Genomic DNA, 22,118 nt, shown 5'->3' on the forward strand with positions numbered 1-22,118 from the left:
ATTTTGAAAATGGATGGAAGTATAATTTGCAGATGGCGGTGCTGGTGGCATACTAGAATTATGCCAATCTGATGCTCGTATTTACATTGGATTGGACTCACTACTAGAAATATAGTAGTGATGGCTGCTGAGAGCTAAGTCAAGCATATCTGATCAGTCAATCTTATGAAACACGAAAAGGGGAACGGAGGAAAGATGATGCCTCGCATGGGAAGAACAGCATTTGTATTCGCAATTGTTCTTAGTTGAAATTCGAGTATCCGCGGGGTGGAGAACCCTGCAAGTTATTTCTAACTTTACTATGGGTTCTTGAATGATTGTTGGTCAGCCCGGAAGATCAAAAAATTCTACTATGGTCGTATTCTTCGTGCAATTTTCGTTTGATCCCTGAATTGGCAGAGGATCACTTTGCGAGTGTTGGATTTTAGATCTGCCAGGGAGGGCGCTAATGCACGGGTGGTCGGGAAAAGGGGCTCGCTAAATTTTCGCTAACCCGACCCCTGCATCCAACCGCCACATCGTCAACTTTCCTGGAGATCTCCGATTTCTATCTGAAGCAGGAAAGCTGTGCACGATTATATTTTATTCTCCCAGTCGAGTTTGCATGGGAGTTCATCTCCAGCAGACACGTATGATCCTCAGGACTCGTCTCGATCATCTTTCAGCAGCCATAGCTCCAGCAAAAAGACCTCAAACTCGCAAGGTAGGATGCATATTCCCATTTCACAGTCCCCAGTATCCTTGACTGAGGTATGCCAGGTCGAGACAACACGAAACTCAAGGTTGCTGGGGCTCTCGTATAGATCCAGGTCATTGCCACATCTGGCTCGCCTATGGAGACGATCTTAAACGGCTTCTACACTGCTGAAGTTATGAACTTTATTTCCTGGAACACAGTCTACTCGATATTCCCTAATACCACCTTCAATGAAAGAAAAACTTATTCACTCCGACCATGGGACGACTATTTTAGACCTCCGGTAGCAAAACACAGCCGCCGCGGTTGGGCCACGCGGTTGACCACGCTGGAATTGGTCTGGGAAGAAGACAGAAAAAAAGTCGAAGTCACTTGAAGCCGCGTGGGGCCAACGATTGGCGACTCTCTCTGATGGAAAGTAATTACTGATACTTTGTTCAACTACTCCTGCTTCGAGATCTTTAAAAATGACATACGGTACGAGAATGGGCTTGAAGACATATGTAACCGACACTACGAGGTCAGAGCCAAGAAATCTGCATCCTGTGTACTCAAGTATGAGTATACGTTATCCTGTACGCTCAAGTTCCCGCATCCATTCTATAGCCGAGGCAAAAGGGGGATGAAAGAGGATTTCTGGGCATGGCTTGGCCCAAGATTGGAGAATTTGACCTATCGAACTTCAAAAGCTCGACGTCACTGAGAGACCGTTTCCAATTGTTTTGGATCATGAACAAGGAGATGGATATAGTAAGCGGGTAATTTGCAATCTTTGCTGGACTTGAGCTTTGTCTCTTGATGTTATACGGGATTCACTACAGGAATGGAGACCTGGGGCGATCATGTTGCCGAATGGTGTGAAGCGGACCGCAAACGAACACCTGAAGAAGAGCTTGAGGAAGTGCGCTTGTAGTAAGCGGATGATTTGCAGTCTTTGCTGAGACATGAGTTTCGTAAGCCATGCAATTGTCAAACCTCTCTCTCGTCTATAACAAATCGTGCATAATACGTGAAAAGGCCCTTTACGACTCCCGAAAGATAGCGGAACAGTATGCCCTTTTCCTCGGATGTGCCACCACTCAGACGCCTAACACCCTGCTTGTCCCTTACACTTCACAACCAAAGAAAGCATATGCACTACGCAGATTTGGACAAGGCCGAGAAGAGGCGCAAGAAGTCGTGCTGCATCCGTGATTGCTAGTACCACTCCTGCAACTCGGACGAGCCGGACGAGCCGGACGAGCCACTTACGATTGAGCCCTAATAATGGGGTTGAATATCATTCATGCAGAAGATGGTCAACATAGGCACAGAAGTCGTCGATGGATTTCGCAACAAGACCTTGGTGTTTTCAGCTTCCCGGTTCCCCAATATGGAAATCTCACTTACACGATTGATAGTCGTTCCGGTTCCGCCAATCCTCAACAGTCGAGCCACGGTTTGGAGGTGAAGACACTTGTCGCGGAATCAGGCTAGCCAGCCGTCTGAGATGCCGAAGCGGCGTGAGAGCAGGTGTCTTGTGTTCACCGTTGCCTCTGTATCCGCTAATGTCAATCAGAACAGGTCGAGACTCCAGGATAGTAGAGCTGGGGCGACATGGTAATACGACTTTTATGGTTAGCAATGGTTAGAATTGGCGGGTATTGCTTACTTGTCGACGCTCCTTCATGTGTCACCACATTCATTACTGATTCTTGGATGGGTCGTATCTCTGGATCAGATTCAACACTTGGGGAGAGAGGTCCGTCAGAGGTAAGAACAAATTGGGCGTTCCTTTTGGTGTTCGTCTCTGATGCCTCTCGTGCTGCCTTTGCTGCTCTGTTCCTCTTGCGCTTTTGTGCTTTCCTCGCACGATCACCTTTACCGCGCCTGGAGCGCCTTTTCCCCCGTTTCTTCTCTGCCACTGGCTAATAGTCGTGTCAGTAAAGAAACCCCGGGTATCTTGATTCTATTACCCACTTTGTCCCAAGTGTTTCCTATGGCTGCCTTTCCAGTGTCGCACGTGCCCGTGCGTTGACTCGCAGATATGCTAGGCGGAGGATCATCTACTGTATCATGACTCTTATCCAAACGTTGATGGGGGTGGTCTCTGTGTATGCAGATAGCACTCACTGCTTGCTGCTCTTCTCTTCTTTGCAGCTGCTTGGTCGCGTTTCCTCTTCTCCTCGATCTCTTCTGGTGTCTCCGGCTGGGTATCAAGTCTCTGCTTCCTAGCTTTCTTTGCCGCTCTATCTCTAGACCGGCCTTTGCCTCGTGTCATCATGGCGGTGCTGTTGCTGATATTTTGATGTGTGGAAAGAGCAGGGGGTTTGCTGTAAACACGAGGGAGCAACTTAAGCGAGTTCGCTCCTGCCAAAGCTGTTGCAGTTCTCTGAACTGCTGAACACTTCTTCGCCAAAACTCTATTTTGAGGCACTTCTCGAAGCGATGCCTCATCTATGTTGAAATGGGCCTTCTTCCCTCCAATCTTCCCACCGTTGATATTCGGGAAATGTTTACCCTTCTACTTGCCCTAAACTAGATCAAAAAGCCGGACACCTACAGAAGCACTCCTTGTCAATGTCTACTTGGTGATTTGTGCAGCTTTGGAATACATTGACTGGACTTCCAATTCTCGAAGAGTATGGAAGGAACGATCTGAAGAGCGCGTTGATCTGGTGGAAAGAAGAGGAAGATGGGCTGGAAGCTGAAGTGGAAGTGCTGTATCAGGAGCGTGAACTGTTAGCGCAATGCTTCACCTTTTCGGCACGAATATAATACCCCAAGTCTCCTTCCTCGGAAATGACGTTAGTATTGAGGACCCCTTTCGTGCTCTTGTCTAGCAAAGGTGCTAAGATATGTCCAACGGGGGAAACATGGGCACATGGCCGATTATAGATACTCGAGTTCTCTATCGATGGATGCACATAGATCATTTTTCTCAAGGCCCAAGGGCAGGCGGAGACATCGGGAGCTATTTTCTATACTCTCAGAGCTCTTTCTTGCAGGGAGCACGTTAGATCACTCCTCTTAAGCCTTTTCTTTAGGCTCTTCTCCTTAGGAAGTATATCTTTCATTCCCTAATGCCACGACACAATCTTGTTCTAGGCAGCTTTACCACCCAGTTACTTAATAATGTGCTGTGGAAAGATTCAGATCTCCACATCTACATTCATGACGGAGAAGGTGCATCAAATTTTGACAATTACCTATGCCAGAAGGAGAACTACGCTCTGGAGGAGAGCACAATCTCTCATTGTATTTACAGAAGAATTGTTTTGGTATGTTTTGTTGTTGTTGACTATTCTGCTCTTTTTCTTCAGAACATTGACTCTAACCCGATATGGCAATATAGCTCTTCCCTTCTCTTCAGAACATTGATTTTCACTTTCCCCCAACGTCACATCCCTCTCGCCTCGCAAGGTCTATCTCCTGAAATTCCGTAACCAGCTCAACACGCCCTACATCGCAAAATACCTCAAACTCGGTTGACCTCGAGCAGACGCCATCACAAAAAGAACTGTCGTGCAGAAAACAACGAGATCCTCACTCTTAACTGAAGTCAGAGAACCAAGACATGTCAGCGATACTAAAACACGGAAGATAATGCTAGGCACCACAGGAGTTGAGCCGTCCACGGTTCCGGATTTCGTGCTAACGAGTGCGTGCATCGAATTATTCTACTTTCGAGAAGGACCCACGTATGGGCACTGGAGGTATCATCGCTATACCATACATGCTCACGCCTATGTGGTATGCGTACTGAAGTATACATACATGACTTCTCAGGCAGAAAGAGTTTTGTTGTGGGGCTTCTTGAAGGCAAAGCTGGACGGCTTAACTCGAGACGAGCTCCAGAAATTCGGCGAGGAAGAGAAGCCAGCCTTTATTGTACAGCCAAATCCTCCCGACAATGGCTTCTACATGTCTAATTCGACGTTTGAGAAGCCTCCCACATGGCTTTCTTCGATGATCTAGCGCTGCAGTGGCACGGGGAGTAGCTTGAACACAGGAAGAATGTCAAGCTGGCGGATATTGGCATGGGAGGAGAAATTTGATTTGCTTGGGCTCTAGATATTTTCCATGGTAGAGATAGGCAGTAAACTTAATGGTGGATTGGCATCATGTATCAAGCAGGTGGCTCTCGCAATGGCTCTGTTCGATCCCAAAGAAGCAATTCCGAGTAAGACGTAGTTCTAAGCGAAGAACCTTGTTGTGTCGCACGTGACTTAGCTTAGCGCGACACCCTGTAACCGAACTCCCTACCAAAAGCACGACCCCACCAAAAGCACGATTTAGCGAATTTTTTATTTCTTAATAATTAGATAACTATAAATCCGTTTTATATAATATTTCATATATAAGCTCTATATATATAATAAAATAATAAAATAAAATAATAATAAAGTATTTTGTATAATTAAAGAAAATATTTCAAAAGATATATATTTTATTTTATTTATTAACTTTTAATATATTTTAATAATAAATATAAAAAATAATATAAAATTATATAAGTTATATTTTATTTGTTATAGTAACTTAAAATATATAGAAATAATTTATTAAAACCTATTATTTCTAAATAAAATCCAAGTTTAAGTTAATTTTTTTACAAAAATATTTTTTTTAAAAAACTTTTTATAAAATAAAAGCTAATAAAGTATATATAATAAAAATTATTAATTTTATTTCTAATATTATATATAAGATATCTATTTATTAGTTAATCTTTATTAAAAGCTCTTTATATATTTAATTTTATAATTTTGAAAATATCGTATTTTAAGATATTATAAAAAACTAATAATATTAACTTTATTAATAATCTTATATAATAATTATGATTTCTTTAAGCTAATATTTATTTTAATAGATTTTATTTAAATATTCTTTAAGTAATATCTTTATTATAATTTTATATAAGCTTTTTTTAATTATTTAATATATAAATCTCTTAATTATTATTAATTTATAAGATATTAATAAAAATAGTATAAACTTTTTATTATAAATATAACTTTAAGACATAATTAAATAAAAATAATAAAGAGATTCTTATATATATTAATATAATATTTATAAATTCGATATTAAGTAATTAATAATATATATATTTATTATATTTATTTATATAAAGCCTTAATAATTATGATTTTTATATTTAAAATATCAGTTCTTATATAAGATATTATATATAACTTTATATCTTATTTTTATATCTTATAAATACTTTTTTATTTAAAATTAAAAATTAAAAAAATTAAAATTTTAAAATTTCAAATTATTAGTTTTATAATTAAGCCTTTTATACTTATAATATATATAATTTTAATATATATCTTAATTATAATATTATAAAATAGTAAATCTAGAATTTTTTTACTTTATAATATTATATAATATAAAAATTATATTAGTATTTATTATATATAACTAAAATAAGAAAAAGCTTATTATATTAAGAAGTATTAAGTATTTTGATTATATAATATACAAAGTATATTCTAACTATTTGAAAGATCCTATATTTAAAAAATTAGATCATTTTATAAAGTGGTTATTCTTTAATTAATTAAACTATTTTTATGTAAAACGTGCTTTTGGTGGGGTCGTGCTTTTGATAGGGACTTCGGTTATCTTAGTTCTCGAGCTCCCCGCTCCTTCTTCTTCCCTCTTTAGACGTACATTACACACCCAACAGAGCTGTTTTCTCTTGAAGACACCAGCCCCGGGTCGTGATAAACCTGGTGTCGGAGATACTGGAATGGATGGAGGCAATGCTACTGGAGATAATTGCAATGCTGGACTTAGTGGAGGTTATGGTGATATGGAAGGTACTATACTGTTAGAGCTTTAGAAGATTTTCTTTTTAAGACCATAAAGACTCCTGTGCAGACTTGCCCGAGGTGGAACTAAATAGTAAATCACTCCTTCTCTCTTCTTCCTCTCTTTCTAGCCTTGATCTTATTGACATAAAGAAAGTAAGCTCTCTTAAAGTTAGATAGACCAAGTCTTAAATATAAGCAAATCAAAAGGAAAAAATGCAATTCCGCATTACCCACTCAAATCTTACATCAACAGCCAGTCCTCGATCCCCGCAATTGCGTCTTGAAGAGAGATTTCCGAGAATTTGAGGCACAGCGAGTTGGCAAATCGTGTATTTGCAAATGTTGGACCGCGATTTCAGTGTTGTAGGGGCCAACCACGAGGAATTCGCAGACGAGCCAGGGACCTTGGCTCTTTGCAGTGGCTACGGTCACATGATTAAGCTTGTGCTACAATATGGAAGATTTAAATGAACAAGTACAAGGGCTATCAAACCCAATCTGGCGGTTACGGGATCTACATGAGCACTTTAAGCAAACTATTCTACGCTGGAAGGCAACATTTTGAATAATTGTCACGTGCAGCCTTTCTCCTCACCAACGACAACCAGGCTCAACACCACCATCCATCGCGGGCATCTCGATTTCATTGGCGCAGGATTAGTTGCCAGCATAGCCCTCGACATCTTGGGCCCCAGCCCAAGTCTCGACGGCAGACCACTTGGCCACAATGAAGTTCGCAGCCTCGCGTGAGGGCTACTGGTAGTTCGTTTCTGAAGGGGGCTTCCGATGGCGTAGCGGACAGTTTGAGAAGCTGAGCGAGCTGGTCAAAAGTTTATCGAACCGACCGCGAAGTCATGCAGGGGCCACACACCGCGAGAAATATGCGGAGAAGGGATGGGATGACGAGTCCCAAAAACCGAAGATCAGAAAGAAATAGATATTGCAGAAGCAAAAATAATCAAGGCCATTCATAAGGATTTGGCCTAGGAAAGTGCGATTGGCTCGCTCGCGAAATTCCCGACAAAGAAGTCACGCTTGCACGCTTGAGCCAAAACCTTTTCTCCAACAGCGATCCGAAAATTGCATTTCGATGGTGGCAGAGACGCGCGAGCTCTTATTAAAGAGCGGCGCCCGCCCCTTCTACCAAGATGATCATCACTCACTCCATCACATCGCCGCCCATCGAGATAAATCATCAGCCTCCCCCCGCACATTTACACTTGCGAATATCGGGTTGCGAAACCTAGACATAAGCCGTGTGATTATGAAGGAAGCCTTCTCTCAATCTTCGTTTTAGTTGCGACCGGACAGATCCTGACGCAGTCCTTCCTCCAACCTCCTCCACCTCGAACCAGATCTCAACCATCAACTCCGCGATGTCTTCATCAAGCAAACCGGCGATGGCCTCCACCAGTCGACGAAAGTCTTCGAAGAGCACCTTAACCGTCACCCTCAAACTGACACCCAAGGCTCTGCAGAGATTCGAACCTGCCACACTAGTCAAGGAAGAATCTCCATCAAAGGAGTCTTCATCAACAATTTCGAATCCACCGCCTGTCGCACCGAGCTCAAATGGAGACAATCCATCCGAGTCGAATGTCAATACACCTGCTGCCAACGGCACACCTGTCCCCTCGTCGATGCCACCACCGACTGAAGGGGTAAAGAAGAAGGGTGTGAAGAGAAGTGCAGGGCCTGCGTTAGGACCAGATGGGCTCCCCAAACCAAGGGGCAAGCCGGGCCCGAAGAAGAAGGCAAGATTGTGAGTATACCCCCTTCAACTGGTCTTACATCCGTCGTTCCCACGTCGCTGTATCTGGTCGTATTTGCATCGACCTCTCACAAAGATTCAAGACTGCGAATTCACTTGATTGTAAAGTTGCTAACTCATCGTGTAATAGGGAGGATGGTTCAATCGACCACTCGAGTACGGCACCGCGAGCCCCGAATGCTACAGCGGCTCACAAACTCGGTCCAAAGGCCAACCAAGGCGCTATCAACGCAGGTCTTCGTGCCCTCGATCGGTCTGGCAAGCCGTGTCGCAAATGGCAGAAGGGCAGCTTCACACTCAAGAGTTTCACTGGTGTCGTTTGGGAGATTCCACGCTGGACAGCACCACCAAAGATCAGGGCTGAAGGTACCTCGGGAGATTCTGCATCAGGGGACAGCAGCAAAGAGAACAAGGACAACAGCCAGCTGGCGAGTGAGAAGAGCGAGAAGAGCAATGGTGGCGCTGACATCGAACTTGGCAGCACGGCTAGCAACAACGCCAGCTCACCAGCACCATCAACCCTTCCGCCCTCGTCCGCACCAGCGGCCCCCGCCGTTGCTGCTTCCGCATAAACATTGGCGTCTTTCATACTGGGTCGTTGCACCTAGACTTGTATTAAGACATTCCGGTCACCGTCTGATTTCCTACCCCCACCTTCTCTTCGGTGGTTAGACACTGGACCCCAGGGCTCATCAGGGATTAGATGTACTTCTTGATTTGCTCTATTTGTGGAATCTTTTCGGCGGAAAAAAATGGCGTTGGACTGTGAACTCTACAGCATTGGCGGGAATGCTGGAGGGATGGGCATGGCGTTAGGGCGATGCATTGCGGCATTGTATTATAGACTGCATTACCTGTACCAGAGCGCAAGAATAAAAAAAAGAGGTTTCTTCGGCCTGTGCCCTGTTTTCAATTTATTCCTCATGGACTACAGACATCGTGAAGCAATACCTTAGACCTGTGGCCAGATGAGAGCAAACAACACCGAAGCCAGTCTAGAAAGAAGTATCCCAGTGCTTCATCACTTAAGTTTGAATGATACAACATGTTTTTAAATGAGACTCGGAGAAAATAATGAGTCCAACCGCGCACTTTGTCCCATCTTTAGAAGTTCACATTTGAAACAGTTCCTAGCGTACAACGTCTTACGAAATACCATAGGCTACCAAGTATTGATGAGTTGGAAGAGTCAAATCAGTAAGAATTAAATTTTGTGTCATCTAGATGTTTAGGGCTCTAGGAAGGTATCAGGTGTCATAAAATGCAAATTCTCTCCAAATAGGAAGTTCACACGTCTGCTCTCAAGTGACCTGATGCCCGACTGAGGATTAGGAAGTCAGGCCAGTGATTACACACCAAAGCGTAGTTGTTTTAAACAGTGACAACTCAACATGGTATCATAACTCCCAAAAATCAGATTAAATGATCGTAAGAGAGAAACACTTGGTCAGGAGTTATCTCGCATTAGTTGAAAGGTGTCATACCTCCGTCTCGTGACAAGTACATGGACTTCCCCACATGGCTCTATCGAGTCTAGTTCGCTTGGAGCTCCGCGCCTGTATTGCATCTTCGTCGTGCTTGATGATAACACATGTCGAAGAACTGGATTCCCAACCAAGTACAACTGACAAAATGAGCTCGCATGCAGGCCCCCAGCTGTGGTAGTGGCGATAAATCTATTTCCTTCCATATTCACAACATCTGCTGGCCATGAACAACCATCTTCCGCCAACACTCCCCACCTTAGACTCATTCGATTCACGGAACGCTTGATCTAAGGAAGGGGCTTATTCACAATTACGAGGCCAAGAGAATATCAGGCCAGCTCTTCGATATATTTCCCGCCCATCTACCGCCCACGAAACACGACCCCGAACAACTTTAACCTTCAACCACTCGCAGCATGACGAATTCGTATCCTTCGGGCTCACCGGGAGTTCCAGATTCGAGCATGCCGACTGGGGCTCCCGGATTCATGCCACGAAGATCTTCGTATGCCTCTGTCGTTTCCGGTACAGCTTCTGGAGCCTCCCAGCCTTTTCAACAACCTGCGAGGTCTGGCGCCTTCTCCCACCTCCTCAATCAGCACCCCGACTTCAGCTACGATTCAACCTACTCAAACTTCGGCGGACATTCGCGGTACGATAATAGAGTTTACGATATGGATTTCACTACAAATGGTGGCGGTCATGGACGACCAGGGTCCTGGGGGCGTGGCGGACAATTGCCGAGTTTCTCCAGTGCCTTTGGGCTACTCATGAATGGGCATAGTTATGGGGGTTTTGGCGGTGGACATATGGATCAGTTTTTCGTGCCATCGTATCTCAAGGGGTCAAAATATGTCCAAAGGCTGGAAGAAGCACACAAGGCGAAGTTGTCGGCACACAAGGAGGGACACTCGGCACAGTCTTCTCAACCAGGTTCGCTTTCGACAAGCGCAAGCAGTATAAATCTACATGCGAAGATGGCCCCTTCCCATCGAGGGATGACATATGACTTGATCGAGAAAGCCCCGCCCCTTGAAGACGAAACTCTAGCGCCCTTGCCCTCAAAATGGAATAATCAAGACAAGCATGGGGCGTTGGAGGTGCTGTCAGACGGGCAGGAGGTCAAATTTGCGGGCCCAAAGCCGGAACGAGATCGAGATCACGAAGCATACGCCATCAGGGCAGACCATCCCATGCCTCCGCAGTGTGGTATCTATTATTTTGAAGTGACCATAATTTCCCGGAAGAGAGAAGAGTATGGTGCCCCCCAACCCCACCCCACACACCAATTTACCGTTCAAGGTTCTGATAAGCTGTGCAGGAGTTCTATTGGCATTGGTTTCTCAAGTAAGACTGTGCCATTATCAAGATTGCCTGGATGGGAGCCAGAATCGTGGGCGTATCACGGAGATGATGGACATTCGTTTTGCTGCCAAAATTCAGGAAAACATTACGGTCCTCCATTCACAACCGGCGATGTTATAGGATGCGGTGTAAACTTTAGAACAGGATCTGCCTTCTTTACGAAAAACGGAGACCATTTAGGTTCGCACCTTCTTCCGTTGACAGAATCAACTTACCTTCTGAGTTCTTCATTGCTAACAAAACTGAAGGCACCGCCTTTCGCGAGATCAAGGGCAAACTTTATCCCTCAGTGGGAATGAAAAAGGCAGGCGAGCATGTGAGGGTCAACTTTGGGCAAAGCCCATTTATCTTTGATATAGATGGCATGATGTCGGCAAGTAACCATAATTTCATAAGTTCTCATTCTGTTAACCCACATATCCCCTTTTCTGGCTCTGCTACTTCCATCGGCGGATTGGCTCTCGACGGCCCTTCCGGATCTCAAACATCTTCTACAATTACTATGGATGCTGGATCTGCTACTGCGAATGGTGACTCCGAGGGCTCACCCGCCGAGAACGATCACCAACCGAGCAATGGAACACTGGCAGAGATCATTTATCCACCTCGCATTAGAACATCCACCGAACGCTCCCAAGAAGAGATTCGCCTGGCACTGGGTCGTGAATGGGAATCAGGCGATCCAAATCCTCTCGGTGAACTCCGGCTCACCGCAGAGCACGTTGTCGGCCTCTCCCATACAATGTACCGCTTGCTACAGAGATATCGCATATTCAATAGAGCAACCCCACGACGGCGACGAGATGTACGGTCAATGTTCCGCGAACGCTTGAACAATGAGCGGCTATCTCGTATACTCCAAGTCAGGGACTCGGAGGACGGCGCTTTAGATCTGTTTCGGACAGTTCGAACGGAGATATTGTACGAAATCGCGTTGAACAATGAGTTGGGGAGTGTCCTAGACTACCCTGGCTCGGAGATTGAGCCGCGAAGTCAATCACAGTCACCAGGAACCATTGTTGTTTCGGCCGACTCCAGGAGAGAAACGATGCATGCAATGAGGAGAGCTCTTAGGATTGTCAACCCTGTTTCGTACAATACTACCAGCCGAGGAAGACAGCCAGAAGCCCCGGAGAGAGTTGCTGAAAGTCCCACTCCATTCTTGGACAATACAGCCAGCCCAAGAACACAATCACAAACCGTTGTTGTTTTCCGTCCTTCAGGACCAAATTTTCGGACTTGCCTTTTTTCAAATATATGGACTAATTTTCGAGAACAGTCAGAGAAGAAGCACATTAGGCAAGAAATCGATGCAACTAGCACGGCAAAGCTTGCTCCGCCTCTCAGCGAGACCGAGCTTATCCAGTCTCTGGTAGGTCATATCTCTCTGTATCGACGAAATGCTTGTCTAAGATTAGCAGGTCCTTCAATTCCTGACACATGACGGTTATGTTGAGACAGCTAAGGCCTTTTCCGAGGAGGTCCATGCCGAGAAGAAAGCTTTAAGTCTAGATCCTAATGCAGCGGTAAATGGCTTTGAGGCGAAAGAGGATGAGGATGCTGGTCATCGACAACGTTAGTATTCTACAAATCGTCCGCCCCTCAATCTAATTCTTTCCTAGGAATTCGAGCTGCTGTTCTTGACGGAGATGTTGAAAAGGCCCTCAAATACACAAACGCTTTCTATCCAAACGTGCTCAAGGACAACGAACATGTCTACTTTCGATTACGCTGTAGAAAGTTCATCGAGATGATACGCCAAGGAGCTGAACTTCACAATTCTACCTCTACGAATGGCACCAAGAAGAGCAACGGTCACAGTGGGGACTGGTATGATGATATCATCAATCAAGAGATGGATGTCGATGATCATCCAAATCAGAGCAACAACTGGGACAGAATGGACACGGAGGAACCTTCAGGAAACCAAATGGAGTACCAGAGACTATTGTCAGACACTTTAGCTTATGGGCAGGATCTTCAGGCAGAGTTTCAAAACGACCCGCGGAGAGAAGTCAGCATGGCTTTGAAGGACGCCTTTGCTCTAATAGCATATGAGGATCCGATCAATGCCAAGGAGGTTTCTCATCTGCTGGACCCCAGCGGTCGGGTAGCAGTGGCTGAAGAGCTGAATTCTGCAATCCTATGTAAGTTTAACTGCTGACGGCTACTCCACCGCTTCTTTCTGCATATCTGACAAAGCACAGTATCTCTCGGTAAATCTTCTTCCGCAGCTCTTGAACAATTATATCAACAAACCAGCATCCTCCTCGAAGATCTCCGAGAAGGAGGTGGACCAGGTGCTTTCGTAAATATTGACGACTTCGCTCGACCTAAGATCGGTCAATGAGGTCCCCACAGGCGAACTCCGGCGCCGCATAGTTGCCTTGGTAGATGGGACCATATTGCCCGAGGCGTTTTCCTTTTCACAACTCAGCATGCATGCATTGTGACAGGTGTATCGGGCCGGGTGGGCAACGAGTTGTTGTCCCTTATTCCCCGGCATTGAAATTGGCTCGTTGATCTTAGATGCAGGTGGTCGGATGGAGCTTGGTTAGGCTGGATGGGGGTCTGGGTGGACATTGACTTGAATGATTTTGCGAGGTGCTTGGTGCGTGGATAGACCGGATTGTGTCGCCGAGGCGATGGTTATCATTGTTCATAGGAATAAATCACTCTCAAGATATGTGAGTAGCTGTGCCTCCGGACGTTCTTCGTTTGGCGCTTGCGAGGGGTTTGATTTACGAGAGTATGAGTTGAACCAGGAAGATTGAACAGGTTTGACCATCATGCACGCCAGCTTATTATGATTTTGTCTCGTCTTGAACGTTGAAGGGAACGATGGGAAACCTTTTGGTACGCGCGATGAATGCCTCACTCAATATCGGCCCAATGTTCGAAAGATGTGGGTGGTATAATGAGATTTCCCTGGAAGCCGAGACTGAATCTTTCGAGCCATCCTTTTGTTGCTCGTGCTCAATCTTCGTACGCAATTTCGAAAAGTTCTGGTACAATGAGATTCTGGACTCCAGTTGGCAGTTGAGAGTAAATCCCCAAGTCATCCATTTGCTGCACATCACACTCAATGTCCCAAAGTTCTGGTATATTGAGATTGTTCTTGAAGTCGAGAGAGGATCCTTACAACTCACTGCCTCAGGTATTCTGCACACCTCTCACCCAATGTCCCTCGACTTAGGTACTGGTTTTGGAAACAGAGTGCAAAGTAGTTTTGAGAGAATCTGTGTGACCTTGGAGAATCATGGGGAGTCTGTGAGAGGCGATGACGAGGTCGTTGAGACAAATATATCACTTCTTGTTGCTCGCTCTATGTACAGCCAGAACCTCATCGGGCCGTAAAAGATAAACTGTATACAAGAACCCATTGAAACTCCGAAAAATGCAACCTTTCTTTACCTAGTCTTCAAGAGCATTTATCTGCTTCTTGATGAATTCGAAAGCCGAAAAAAAGATCGAGTTCACAACACATGATCGACCCATCGAGACTCCTAAGCCGCGGTACATCCTCTTGTTGAAGAATTGGATCTTCGGCGCCTTCTCAACCCTTTCGCCCTTGCAATGCGTAAGACAATTTCGTTGATAGATCGATTTCGCGGAGTCGATCGGATAAATCAAAGCCCAACTTGCCACTCCACATAGCCCACCAGCAACCACTACGGCGAATGGATTTGTGGGAGATTTATCGCGGCGGTATGTGGTAAGGATCTGCTTACTACTTTCATAGGTCATGAAATAGATCGCAGTACCTAACGTATCTCGGACTACGCTAGATCAGTATACTGCCATGGAACACACATCACCTCAAACTTACGCAGATGCAGATTGAAGCCAGAGTATAGCCCCATGAATCCACGATGCTTCACAATGTTCTTTGCAGTTTTGAATGTGCCCTTGTTCTGGTAGCTTGAAGCAACGGCAATAGTCCTTCCGGTGGCTGGCTCGGAAACGCTCGTGCGATTTCGATCTGCCATGAGAACTGATACTTGAGCGCTAAGCTTGGTCAATTCAAAAGGACCTTGATTGGTTAGTTGATTGGAGAGCCAGTCCTGGTTTGCTACTACTCACATGCTACCAGTGTGATGAAAGATCCAGCTGTAGCTCCTGCAGCTCCAAAGCATGCAACTGTAGAGAAAGTCGGATAGGTCCCAGGAGTGTTAACATGGACAAGAGGGTCTACGCCGAAATTGCGCTTGAACCAGGCGGCGTAGGTGTACTTGGATCTTTGGTATACAGAGAATGAAATCGTGCGGACCAGAGTAACGCTTGCCATAGGTGCCGTAACCCCTCGAAAGAAACCCCGCCACTTCTCTGTCTTGTAGGTATGCCGAATGCAATCCGTAAAGCTGTCATATTTGTACGTCTGCATTCGTGTCTTCACGGAGTCCAATGGAAACTAGATCGAGTCAGCAATTGACTGATCGCTGGCATGCACTGGGACGTCCTACAGCGGCGAACGTGGACAGGATGGAGCTCAGGGATGCAGCAACCTCCGTCCGATATCTCTTGACCCATCTTCTCTGCTGGTACGGGTTTGCTTCCGGAATGTTGGCCAGATGGTCGTGTTGGATCCCATCTCGCTGACCGGGCCTCACGGGCATCATGGCAGGAACAGTGGATCACGGCGAGCGTTGTGAGACGAGAGTCTCCTCAACGTGCTCGCGATGGAGACAGGTCAGGATAGTCCATGAAGTCTTCTGTCGACTGGCAAATGCGACGGAAGAGGTGGACTGCAGTTTTGCAATCGCGAAGGGAAGCGTATTTCGAAAGTTGGGCGGCGTCTTGCGGGGTCGAGATACTGTTTGAAATGGTACGAGTTACATGTACCTCTGTGGTGGGAGGGAGTGGAGGATCTGGAGGAAGTGGTGGAAGTGGTGGAGAGAGCCGTGTGGCTCGGGCGTGTGCGGACCAGGTTGTGATTAGCTCAGAGGGGTGGAATGAAGTCATACCCTCTGAATGGACAGCTGCTGCCGGCCTCGCTTTAGCTTCCCCTGCACCCTCCCTTGCCTGCAATCGGATTATCCCACATGTAGCACAGTTAGCAAACAGGATCACATCCTGCAGCTTCACACGGCTCGCAGAAATCTTGACCAGCCAGGCCATCCCAGTCCCCGAGCATTTCCCCGCAAACCGCAAACCGCAAAGCTGAAGGCTGAACGGCAGTCCACAAGGCAGTCCTGCTCCTGCTCAAGGATGGCGGCCTGCTCGTGTCTTTGCCTCCAATCAACGCCAAGCCAGGAGAACTCAGTTGTGGCAGGCCAGTAGTTTTCAGTCGGGAGTGCTGAGATGCTTATCTATTGCGATTGTCTCAAAAGCGGACAGGTGCACCTGCAGAGTAGGTACGAAATAAGGCCTTGCTTTTTACCCGTATTGAGCCATGGTGATCATCCACAACCCAATACACCTTTCGTGCCGTGTTTGCATAGTACAATATTGATGCACATATGACAAGTATCTTCTACGGGGATTCGTTGATCAAGCGCCTAGGCTTCTGCTTATATCATTGGACGATCTTCTCATATTTGAATGGTCCCAAGCCCTCGAAGTATCCCCGTCGAAAACAAAGGGAGGGTGGTGATTGTTGATGGCCGCAAGGTAGTCTTCACTGACAGAGAGGCTCACAGGATCCGTAAGGAAACTATTCTTACCACTCTCATTCGGAAAGGATTTTGGGCACGTGGTTTCTTGATCTCAGTCGGATCAGGAGGTTATTTCATCTCCAAGGCCTCATAAATAAACTGTAGGGAGTCTGCGGGGGGCCTCCGTTCGGGCTTTGAGCACTCTCATGGTATTCTCCCAAGACCAATTTCCCGCAACCCTCCCATTGTCCCTCGCCTTGTGGGATCACTGAAGTGCCAGGGCGATACTACCATTCTCAATGGCCGAAAGCAATTGTAAGTTGAATCCAGTGCCGTCTGCTGCTAAGATTGGCAAAAGCCGACTTGCATTGCAGTTCTCATCGCAAGGCACGCTATCCTCGCAAGTCACAGCGGCTGATGGCTGATCGTGAGAATTCTCTCTGCAGGACGAGAACTGCTTCCAGGGCCCTCCCCGAAGAGTTAACCGTAGAGCGCGGCCAAGGGTGAGAGCATCAGGGAAGAGCCCCAGTAGCACGAAGACAATGTCTTCTTTTCGAGCCTAGATGGTAAGATTGCAGATGACCCGCCGAGATGCTGATGAAACTTCGGGTTATTGCTTAATGGATGAGGCATTGAGCGCGGCACCATGGCGATTTCGGGAGGTTTTGAATGCGGATGGCCAACAGCTCAGCGCAGGCAAAGACCCATACTATCGTTGAGCATGGCCAAAGTCATTTGATAATGAAGCCTCGCAGTTCCCTGGACCTGTCTCTGGACAGTGGTTGGTTTCTTGTCTTTTCTAATGTGATAATCAGGACGTGCATTTGAGAACCCCCTTTCCGGGAATAACATACCTTTCGTAAATGTGTTTTTTCTTCTCCCAATACGCCGTGTGCAACAAATTTCTGACAATTCGATGCTCGAGTCCTGCCTCCTTTGCCGCAAAGCCGAGGAATTTGACGGTTCTGTCTATCTTCTCTTGGTTGAAAGATGAAGGGTCCTCAACCCGAAAGGCCCTTCTTAACTGATCCCGTGCGATATATCTGGCTGGCTTTGAGTACTGAACTGCGTGAAGAAGGCCCCTATATAGGTGTCGATATGCATGAATGATCTTTTGCGGGCTTGGAGTCGACATTGCTCTGTGGATACTGAAGCACAATTTGAGATGAGAGAAAGAACAAAAGCTGTCCCGGAAATACTTGGAGAAGCACGTGCAGAATGCAAAAGATCTTCGCTAAGATCTTGGCGGCTACGGGCCTGAAGCGGCCGTCGTCCGGCTCTTGACTCCGGACTTCACCTCGGACTGGAGTGAGGTGGAAGACTAACTTACCGTCATCCACATACAAACGACCGACCTATGCAGTACCTCACGAGATTAATGTTCACCAAATGAGCTCTCTCGTCTCCGAATTCCTAATAAACCCTGTTCTTCGCCAAGCCCGTCGATTCTCTCGTACCAGTCACACGCACGACCAAATCGGCCCTCTTTCTAGTCAACGGTCAGCCGAAACTCAACATGAAGTGGCGATTGCGGATATAGTCGAACGTCTGGAAGGGCTCAATGAGTCCGGAAATGGAGGAAGCGGTGCTATAGAGAGCCTCTCTGGGGCTTCTCTCACATCGTCCCCCATTGAAGACAATGGAGGACTTGAGGCAGAGCTTCAAGCTCTAGAGGCTGGCCGGACCCCGACTATACCAGCGCCCTTTAGCTCTGCACACGTCGTGCCCTTACGGGTGGCATCTTTACGGTCAGAGCCAGGCCAAGTGGACGATGATGTTTCGGATAATCCATCCTTTGGCGTCCCGGGACGTTTCCGCACGAGCCCGCCCTCGAGCGATACGGGCCACAATGCTGCGAGCATGAGTCCTGCTGGAGGGTCCTCTAGACGTTCGACATTAGAAGGTGGACAGCCTGGATCGAGCAATCACCATAGGACTAGTTCACTGCCTGAAGACGATGGTATGGGGGCTTTAAGGCATCAAATCATCATGATACAGTCAATGGACGTCCCAGCTGAGCAGAAAGCTCGACTGATGCATCGTCTCTTGACTCGGGGTTATTCTCAAGCACAAGAAATGTTCCATGCAAGGCATCAACCGTCTGCGCACTCTCAAGCTAGTATGATCAGCCAGGAGAGACCTAGTACACCGGCTTCCTTGAGCTCATTCATTTGGCAAATCAATGGTGCACTAGATGCTGCACCCCCAGAACAGCAATATACCTTCCAGCTCTCTCCGGATGATCTCCGACCCACATATGCACCTCCTAATCCACCAGAAACGGATGAAGATGGGGACATCAACGTGGAAGAGCAAACCCCGGTTCTTGGCTGCCGCCATTACACAAGAAATGTCAAGCTTCAATGTTCGTCTTGCGATCGATGGTATACATGTCGATTGTGCCATGACGAGGCAGAGGACCATATTTTGAACCGAAAGGCAACCAAAAATATGCTCTGTATGGTTTGTGGATGTGCGCAACGGGCTGGTGAGTTCTGCGTTGGTTGCGGCGAAAGAACGGCCTGGTATTATTGTGATGTTTGCAAACTTTGGGACAATGACTCCACCAAAAACATTTATCACTGCCATGATTGTGGTATATGCAGGAAAGGCAGAGGTCTTGGAAAAGACTTTTTCCATTGCAAGGTGTGTACTTTCCAGTGGATTTTATGACTATCTAACACACGCTTTAGACATGTGGCACCTGCATGTCCATGGCAGTAGAGCACTCTCACAAGTGTATTGAACGGGTTTCAGATTGCGATTGTCCCATTTGCGGAGAGTACATGTTCGATTCCCCATCCCGCGTGGTCTTCATGCTCTGTGGTCATAGCATACACAAGGCATGTTGGGATGAGCATATGAAATCATCCTACAAATGCCCCATATGCAGCAAAAGTATGATCAACATGGAGACGCAATTCAGGAATCTAGACCGGGCTATCCAGAATCAGCCGATGCCTCCTCAATTCCAAGATACCAAGGCTATGGTATCATGCAATGATTGCTATGCCAAAAGCGCAGTCAAGTACCACTGGCTCGGCCTCAAATGTGCCATCTGTGACTCGTACAACACCGCTCAACTTTCAATCCTAACGGACCCAGAGGTAGATGTGCCTCTGATTGAGCGCCGGGAAGCTGAAAATGGTTCACCTCCTGCCCCCGCAAATGACGAAGGCACAGCACCCACTGGTCTCGCGCCTGGGCCAGGTCTTGTGCGGATTAGAAGACATTCTTCGCATGTGCAAACACCTTCGACGTCGCTTGGGATATCTGACCGATTCTCGCCCTATCCACTCCCTCAACGCATTGGACGATCTGTATCACCCGTGCGAAGCTTGGGACTTCTAGAAGAGACCGTGGTCAGTCATGCCATGGAAACGGACGATTCGGCGGAGGAGGATGATCTTGACTTTTGGGGTCGAGACGAACGAAGGAGCTTTACTTCAGCTGATATTATGGATGATGAAATGGAAGATGAAGAAGAATCAGATGAAGACTCTGCCATGGACGAGTGTGATGACGAAGATGGTGACGAAGATGAAGATCAGTTTGAGCTGTTTGGGCACCGTTAATTTTAGGGCTGGGAAGAGGGCAAGGCATTTGGTTTGGCGTTTTTTTACAGTCGCATGAGAAATATTGGGCAGTGGATACCTAGATATGGAATGGTAGGGCGTTTGGATTCGGGGCAAGGGAGGTGGCTCATTGTCTATACCTAATGGCGCCGTGAACCTCGATAATTCGATTACATTCGTGGTCATAACTTTTGCCTCCCAGATCTGCCGATCCATGACCCTATCTTCCATTGTCCCAGAACTCCCTTAGACATCTAACACCCTCTAAGGTGGCTTTTGTATTTTCGTCCGCTCCTCAATGCCCTGCCAGATCTGAATATTTACTGATACGAATCCTTCGAAAGAAGTAGTTCGAAGGATAACAGACCCAGTCCCGTATTGCGTCGGTCCTTCAAAGACCAGCTTCACCGACGGAGCCCTCTCATACAAGCTCTGATGTAACCAATTCTTCGCTCAAATACCCGTCCATTTGCCCAGGCCCCATCATTGACTTCTCGACTCATGCACCTTGATAGTCTCATCGGCCTCCCGCTTCAACTCCTTGACAACTGACTGCGTAAACATTAGCTGCCATCCCACAACGCCACACGGAGAAATAAACCGAAAGTGCTTCTGGGTTGACGCCATTCTCAATCAGCGATATGCAAATTGACAGTGTCTGGCGATCAAGGTCTGCGTTCTATATCGTGTATCAGCTTGCGTTCCTGCTGGACGCGACGGTGTACTAACCAGTAAGGTAGAGATCTCGTGGAAGACATCGATGACTTGACGTGCTTGCGCCTGAGTGGCCTGCTTATCTTGTTTGCTCTCTCCTTCGGGCATTTTGTGGTTTGGTTTGATAGGAGCGGTTGGGCTGATGCTTGTTGAAGTGGTTCAGCGAGGCTGATGATCGACGCGGTTTTCGCGTGTTCCGATCTTTCAACACCTGCCCCGCATCACGCCCTGCAGCTGACGAAATGCATAACAATGACAACACCCGAGTTTACGTTTTAACTCCAAACTCTTCATGAATATAAGTCGTCATGAATCTGAATTTAACAAGCCATTCTTGAGAGTCTCTGTCTTGTATTCTTACTTCACATTGTTCAACATGTCTCCAGCACATTGAAAAGCACACAGACCACTTCTCACAATGTCTACCAAATCCGAGCCAGCACTCACTGGATGCTGCCAATGTGGTCATGTCACATACTCTTCTTCCTCTCTTCCCGACGAGTTCACCAACTGCCACTGCCAAACCTGCCGAAAGCTCTCCGGCGCGCCATTTCTCACATTCGGACGCTTTCCAACATCCGCAATCACGTGGACCTCAGGAGAAGAGTCTCTCACGAAGACAACATACTCAGAATTGGCAGAGCGCACTCACTGTGCTGCTTGCGGAAGTCCGATATCTATGCAGTATAAATGCCAGCCGGGGTTGATTAGTATTACAGCTGGAACCATTGATGAAGATAGTGTGAAGAAGGAGTTGCCGAAGATTTCGGAGCATATTTTTGTTGAGAATGGGAAGAAAGCTGGGTGGTATGACATACCTGATGACAAGATTCTGAGATATTCTAAGTTCCCACCGAGCTTCCAGAGGAAGATCGAGGAGTGGAAGAAGGTTGTGCCAGCGCCGGGACTGGGATAGGGGCTTTGCTTGCCTCCTGAATGTTCCCGATCTTCATGGGACAATGGGACTCTACAAGTTGTTTGTCCAGAAATTGCTGGAGTATTAGCTAACTTGTGGATTTGGGGCCATATTTTATTCGTGGAAGACACATTGTAACCTAGATGCCTAGTGTGTGAAGCTCCCTATAGGTTTTTCTACAGCACTTCT

General features: G+C 46.5%; 8 protein-coding genes across 8 annotated transcripts; 4 read left to right on the forward strand and 4 right to left on the reverse strand.

Annotated features, from left to right (window-relative positions):
* Nucleotides 1-1,784: 1,784 nt before the first annotated feature.
* Nucleotides 1,785-3,612, reverse strand: K444DRAFT_624461 (uncharacterized protein; the record flags this gene model as incomplete). The annotated part of the gene is made up of 7 exons (XM_024882403.1): nucleotides 1,785-1,957; nucleotides 2,087-2,305; nucleotides 2,349-2,604; nucleotides 2,657-2,742; nucleotides 2,810-3,164; nucleotides 3,240-3,260; nucleotides 3,436-3,612. 7 exons carry the CDS (start codon nucleotides 3,610-3,612, stop codon nucleotides 1,785-1,787), a joined length of 1,287 nt encoding a protein of 428 aa, XP_024742825.1.
* Nucleotides 3,613-7,883: 4,271 nt separating this feature from the next.
* K444DRAFT_624462 (DUF1711-domain-containing protein) lies at nucleotides 7,884-8,850 on the forward strand (the record flags this gene model as incomplete). Its single annotated transcript, XM_024882404.1, has 2 exons — nucleotides 7,884-8,269; nucleotides 8,409-8,850. 2 exons carry the CDS (start codon nucleotides 7,884-7,886, stop codon nucleotides 8,848-8,850), a joined length of 828 nt encoding a protein of 275 aa, XP_024742826.1.
* Nucleotides 8,851-9,852: 1,002 nt separating this feature from the next.
* On the forward strand, nucleotides 9,853-13,924 carry K444DRAFT_607336 (SPRY-domain-containing protein). Its single transcript, XM_024879157.1, has 7 exons — nucleotides 9,853-11,020; nucleotides 11,087-11,310; nucleotides 11,379-11,503; nucleotides 12,410-12,502; nucleotides 12,552-12,705; nucleotides 12,753-13,277; nucleotides 13,338-13,924. Exons 1-7 carry the CDS (start codon nucleotides 10,182-10,184, stop codon nucleotides 13,478-13,480), a joined length of 2,103 nt encoding a protein of 700 aa, XP_024742827.1. The 5' UTR covers nucleotides 9,853-10,181; the 3' UTR covers nucleotides 13,481-13,924.
* Nucleotides 13,925-14,544: 620 nt separating this feature from the next.
* On the reverse strand, nucleotides 14,545-15,746 carry K444DRAFT_639934 (mitochondrial carrier; the record flags this gene model as incomplete). Its single annotated transcript, XM_024884438.1, has 4 exons — nucleotides 14,545-14,909; nucleotides 14,960-15,163; nucleotides 15,214-15,541; nucleotides 15,594-15,746. 4 exons carry the CDS (start codon nucleotides 15,744-15,746, stop codon nucleotides 14,545-14,547), a joined length of 1,050 nt encoding a protein of 349 aa, XP_024742828.1.
* A 1,398-nt stretch (nucleotides 15,747-17,144) lies between these two features.
* On the reverse strand, nucleotides 17,145-17,941 carry K444DRAFT_157608 (DUF1763-domain-containing protein). The gene is made up of 2 exons (XM_024870643.1): nucleotides 17,579-17,941; nucleotides 17,145-17,523 (listed from the first exon to the last, which is right to left on the reverse strand). The coding sequence occupies exons 1-2, from the start codon at nucleotides 17,857-17,859 to the stop codon at nucleotides 17,412-17,414; spliced, it is 393 nt and encodes a 130-aa protein (XP_024742829.1). The 5' UTR covers nucleotides 17,860-17,941; the 3' UTR covers nucleotides 17,145-17,411.
* A 172-nt stretch (nucleotides 17,942-18,113) lies between these two features.
* Nucleotides 18,114-20,299, forward strand: K444DRAFT_639935 (zf-CHY-domain-containing protein; the record flags this gene model as incomplete). The annotated part of the gene is made up of 2 exons (XM_024884439.1): nucleotides 18,114-19,370; nucleotides 19,418-20,299. The coding sequence occupies 2 exons, from the start codon at nucleotides 18,114-18,116 to the stop codon at nucleotides 20,297-20,299; spliced, it is 2,139 nt and encodes a 712-aa protein (XP_024742830.1).
* A 483-nt stretch (nucleotides 20,300-20,782) lies between these two features.
* On the reverse strand, nucleotides 20,783-21,121 carry K444DRAFT_518257 (mitotic-spindle organizing protein 1; the record flags this gene model as incomplete). The annotated part of the gene is made up of 3 exons (XM_024873848.1): nucleotides 20,783-20,851; nucleotides 20,901-20,978; nucleotides 21,029-21,121. The coding sequence occupies 3 exons, from the start codon at nucleotides 21,119-21,121 to the stop codon at nucleotides 20,783-20,785; spliced, it is 240 nt and encodes a 79-aa protein (XP_024742831.1).
* Nucleotides 21,122-21,455: 334 nt separating this feature from the next.
* Nucleotides 21,456-21,902, forward strand: K444DRAFT_480831 (DUF636 domain-containing protein; the record flags this gene model as incomplete). The annotated part of the gene is made up of 1 exon (XM_024872994.1): nucleotides 21,456-21,902. A coding segment is annotated over one exon (447 nt), but the record flags the coding sequence as incomplete, so codon positions are not given.
* Nucleotides 21,903-22,118: the final 216 nt, after the last annotated feature.

The sequence above is a fragment of the Hyaloscypha bicolor genome (genome assembly GCF_002865645.1).
Source record: "Hyaloscypha bicolor E unplaced genomic scaffold K444scaffold_15, whole genome shotgun sequence".
In the NCBI taxonomy this organism is placed as follows: domain Eukaryota; kingdom Fungi; phylum Ascomycota; class Leotiomycetes; order Helotiales; family Hyaloscyphaceae; genus Hyaloscypha; species Hyaloscypha bicolor.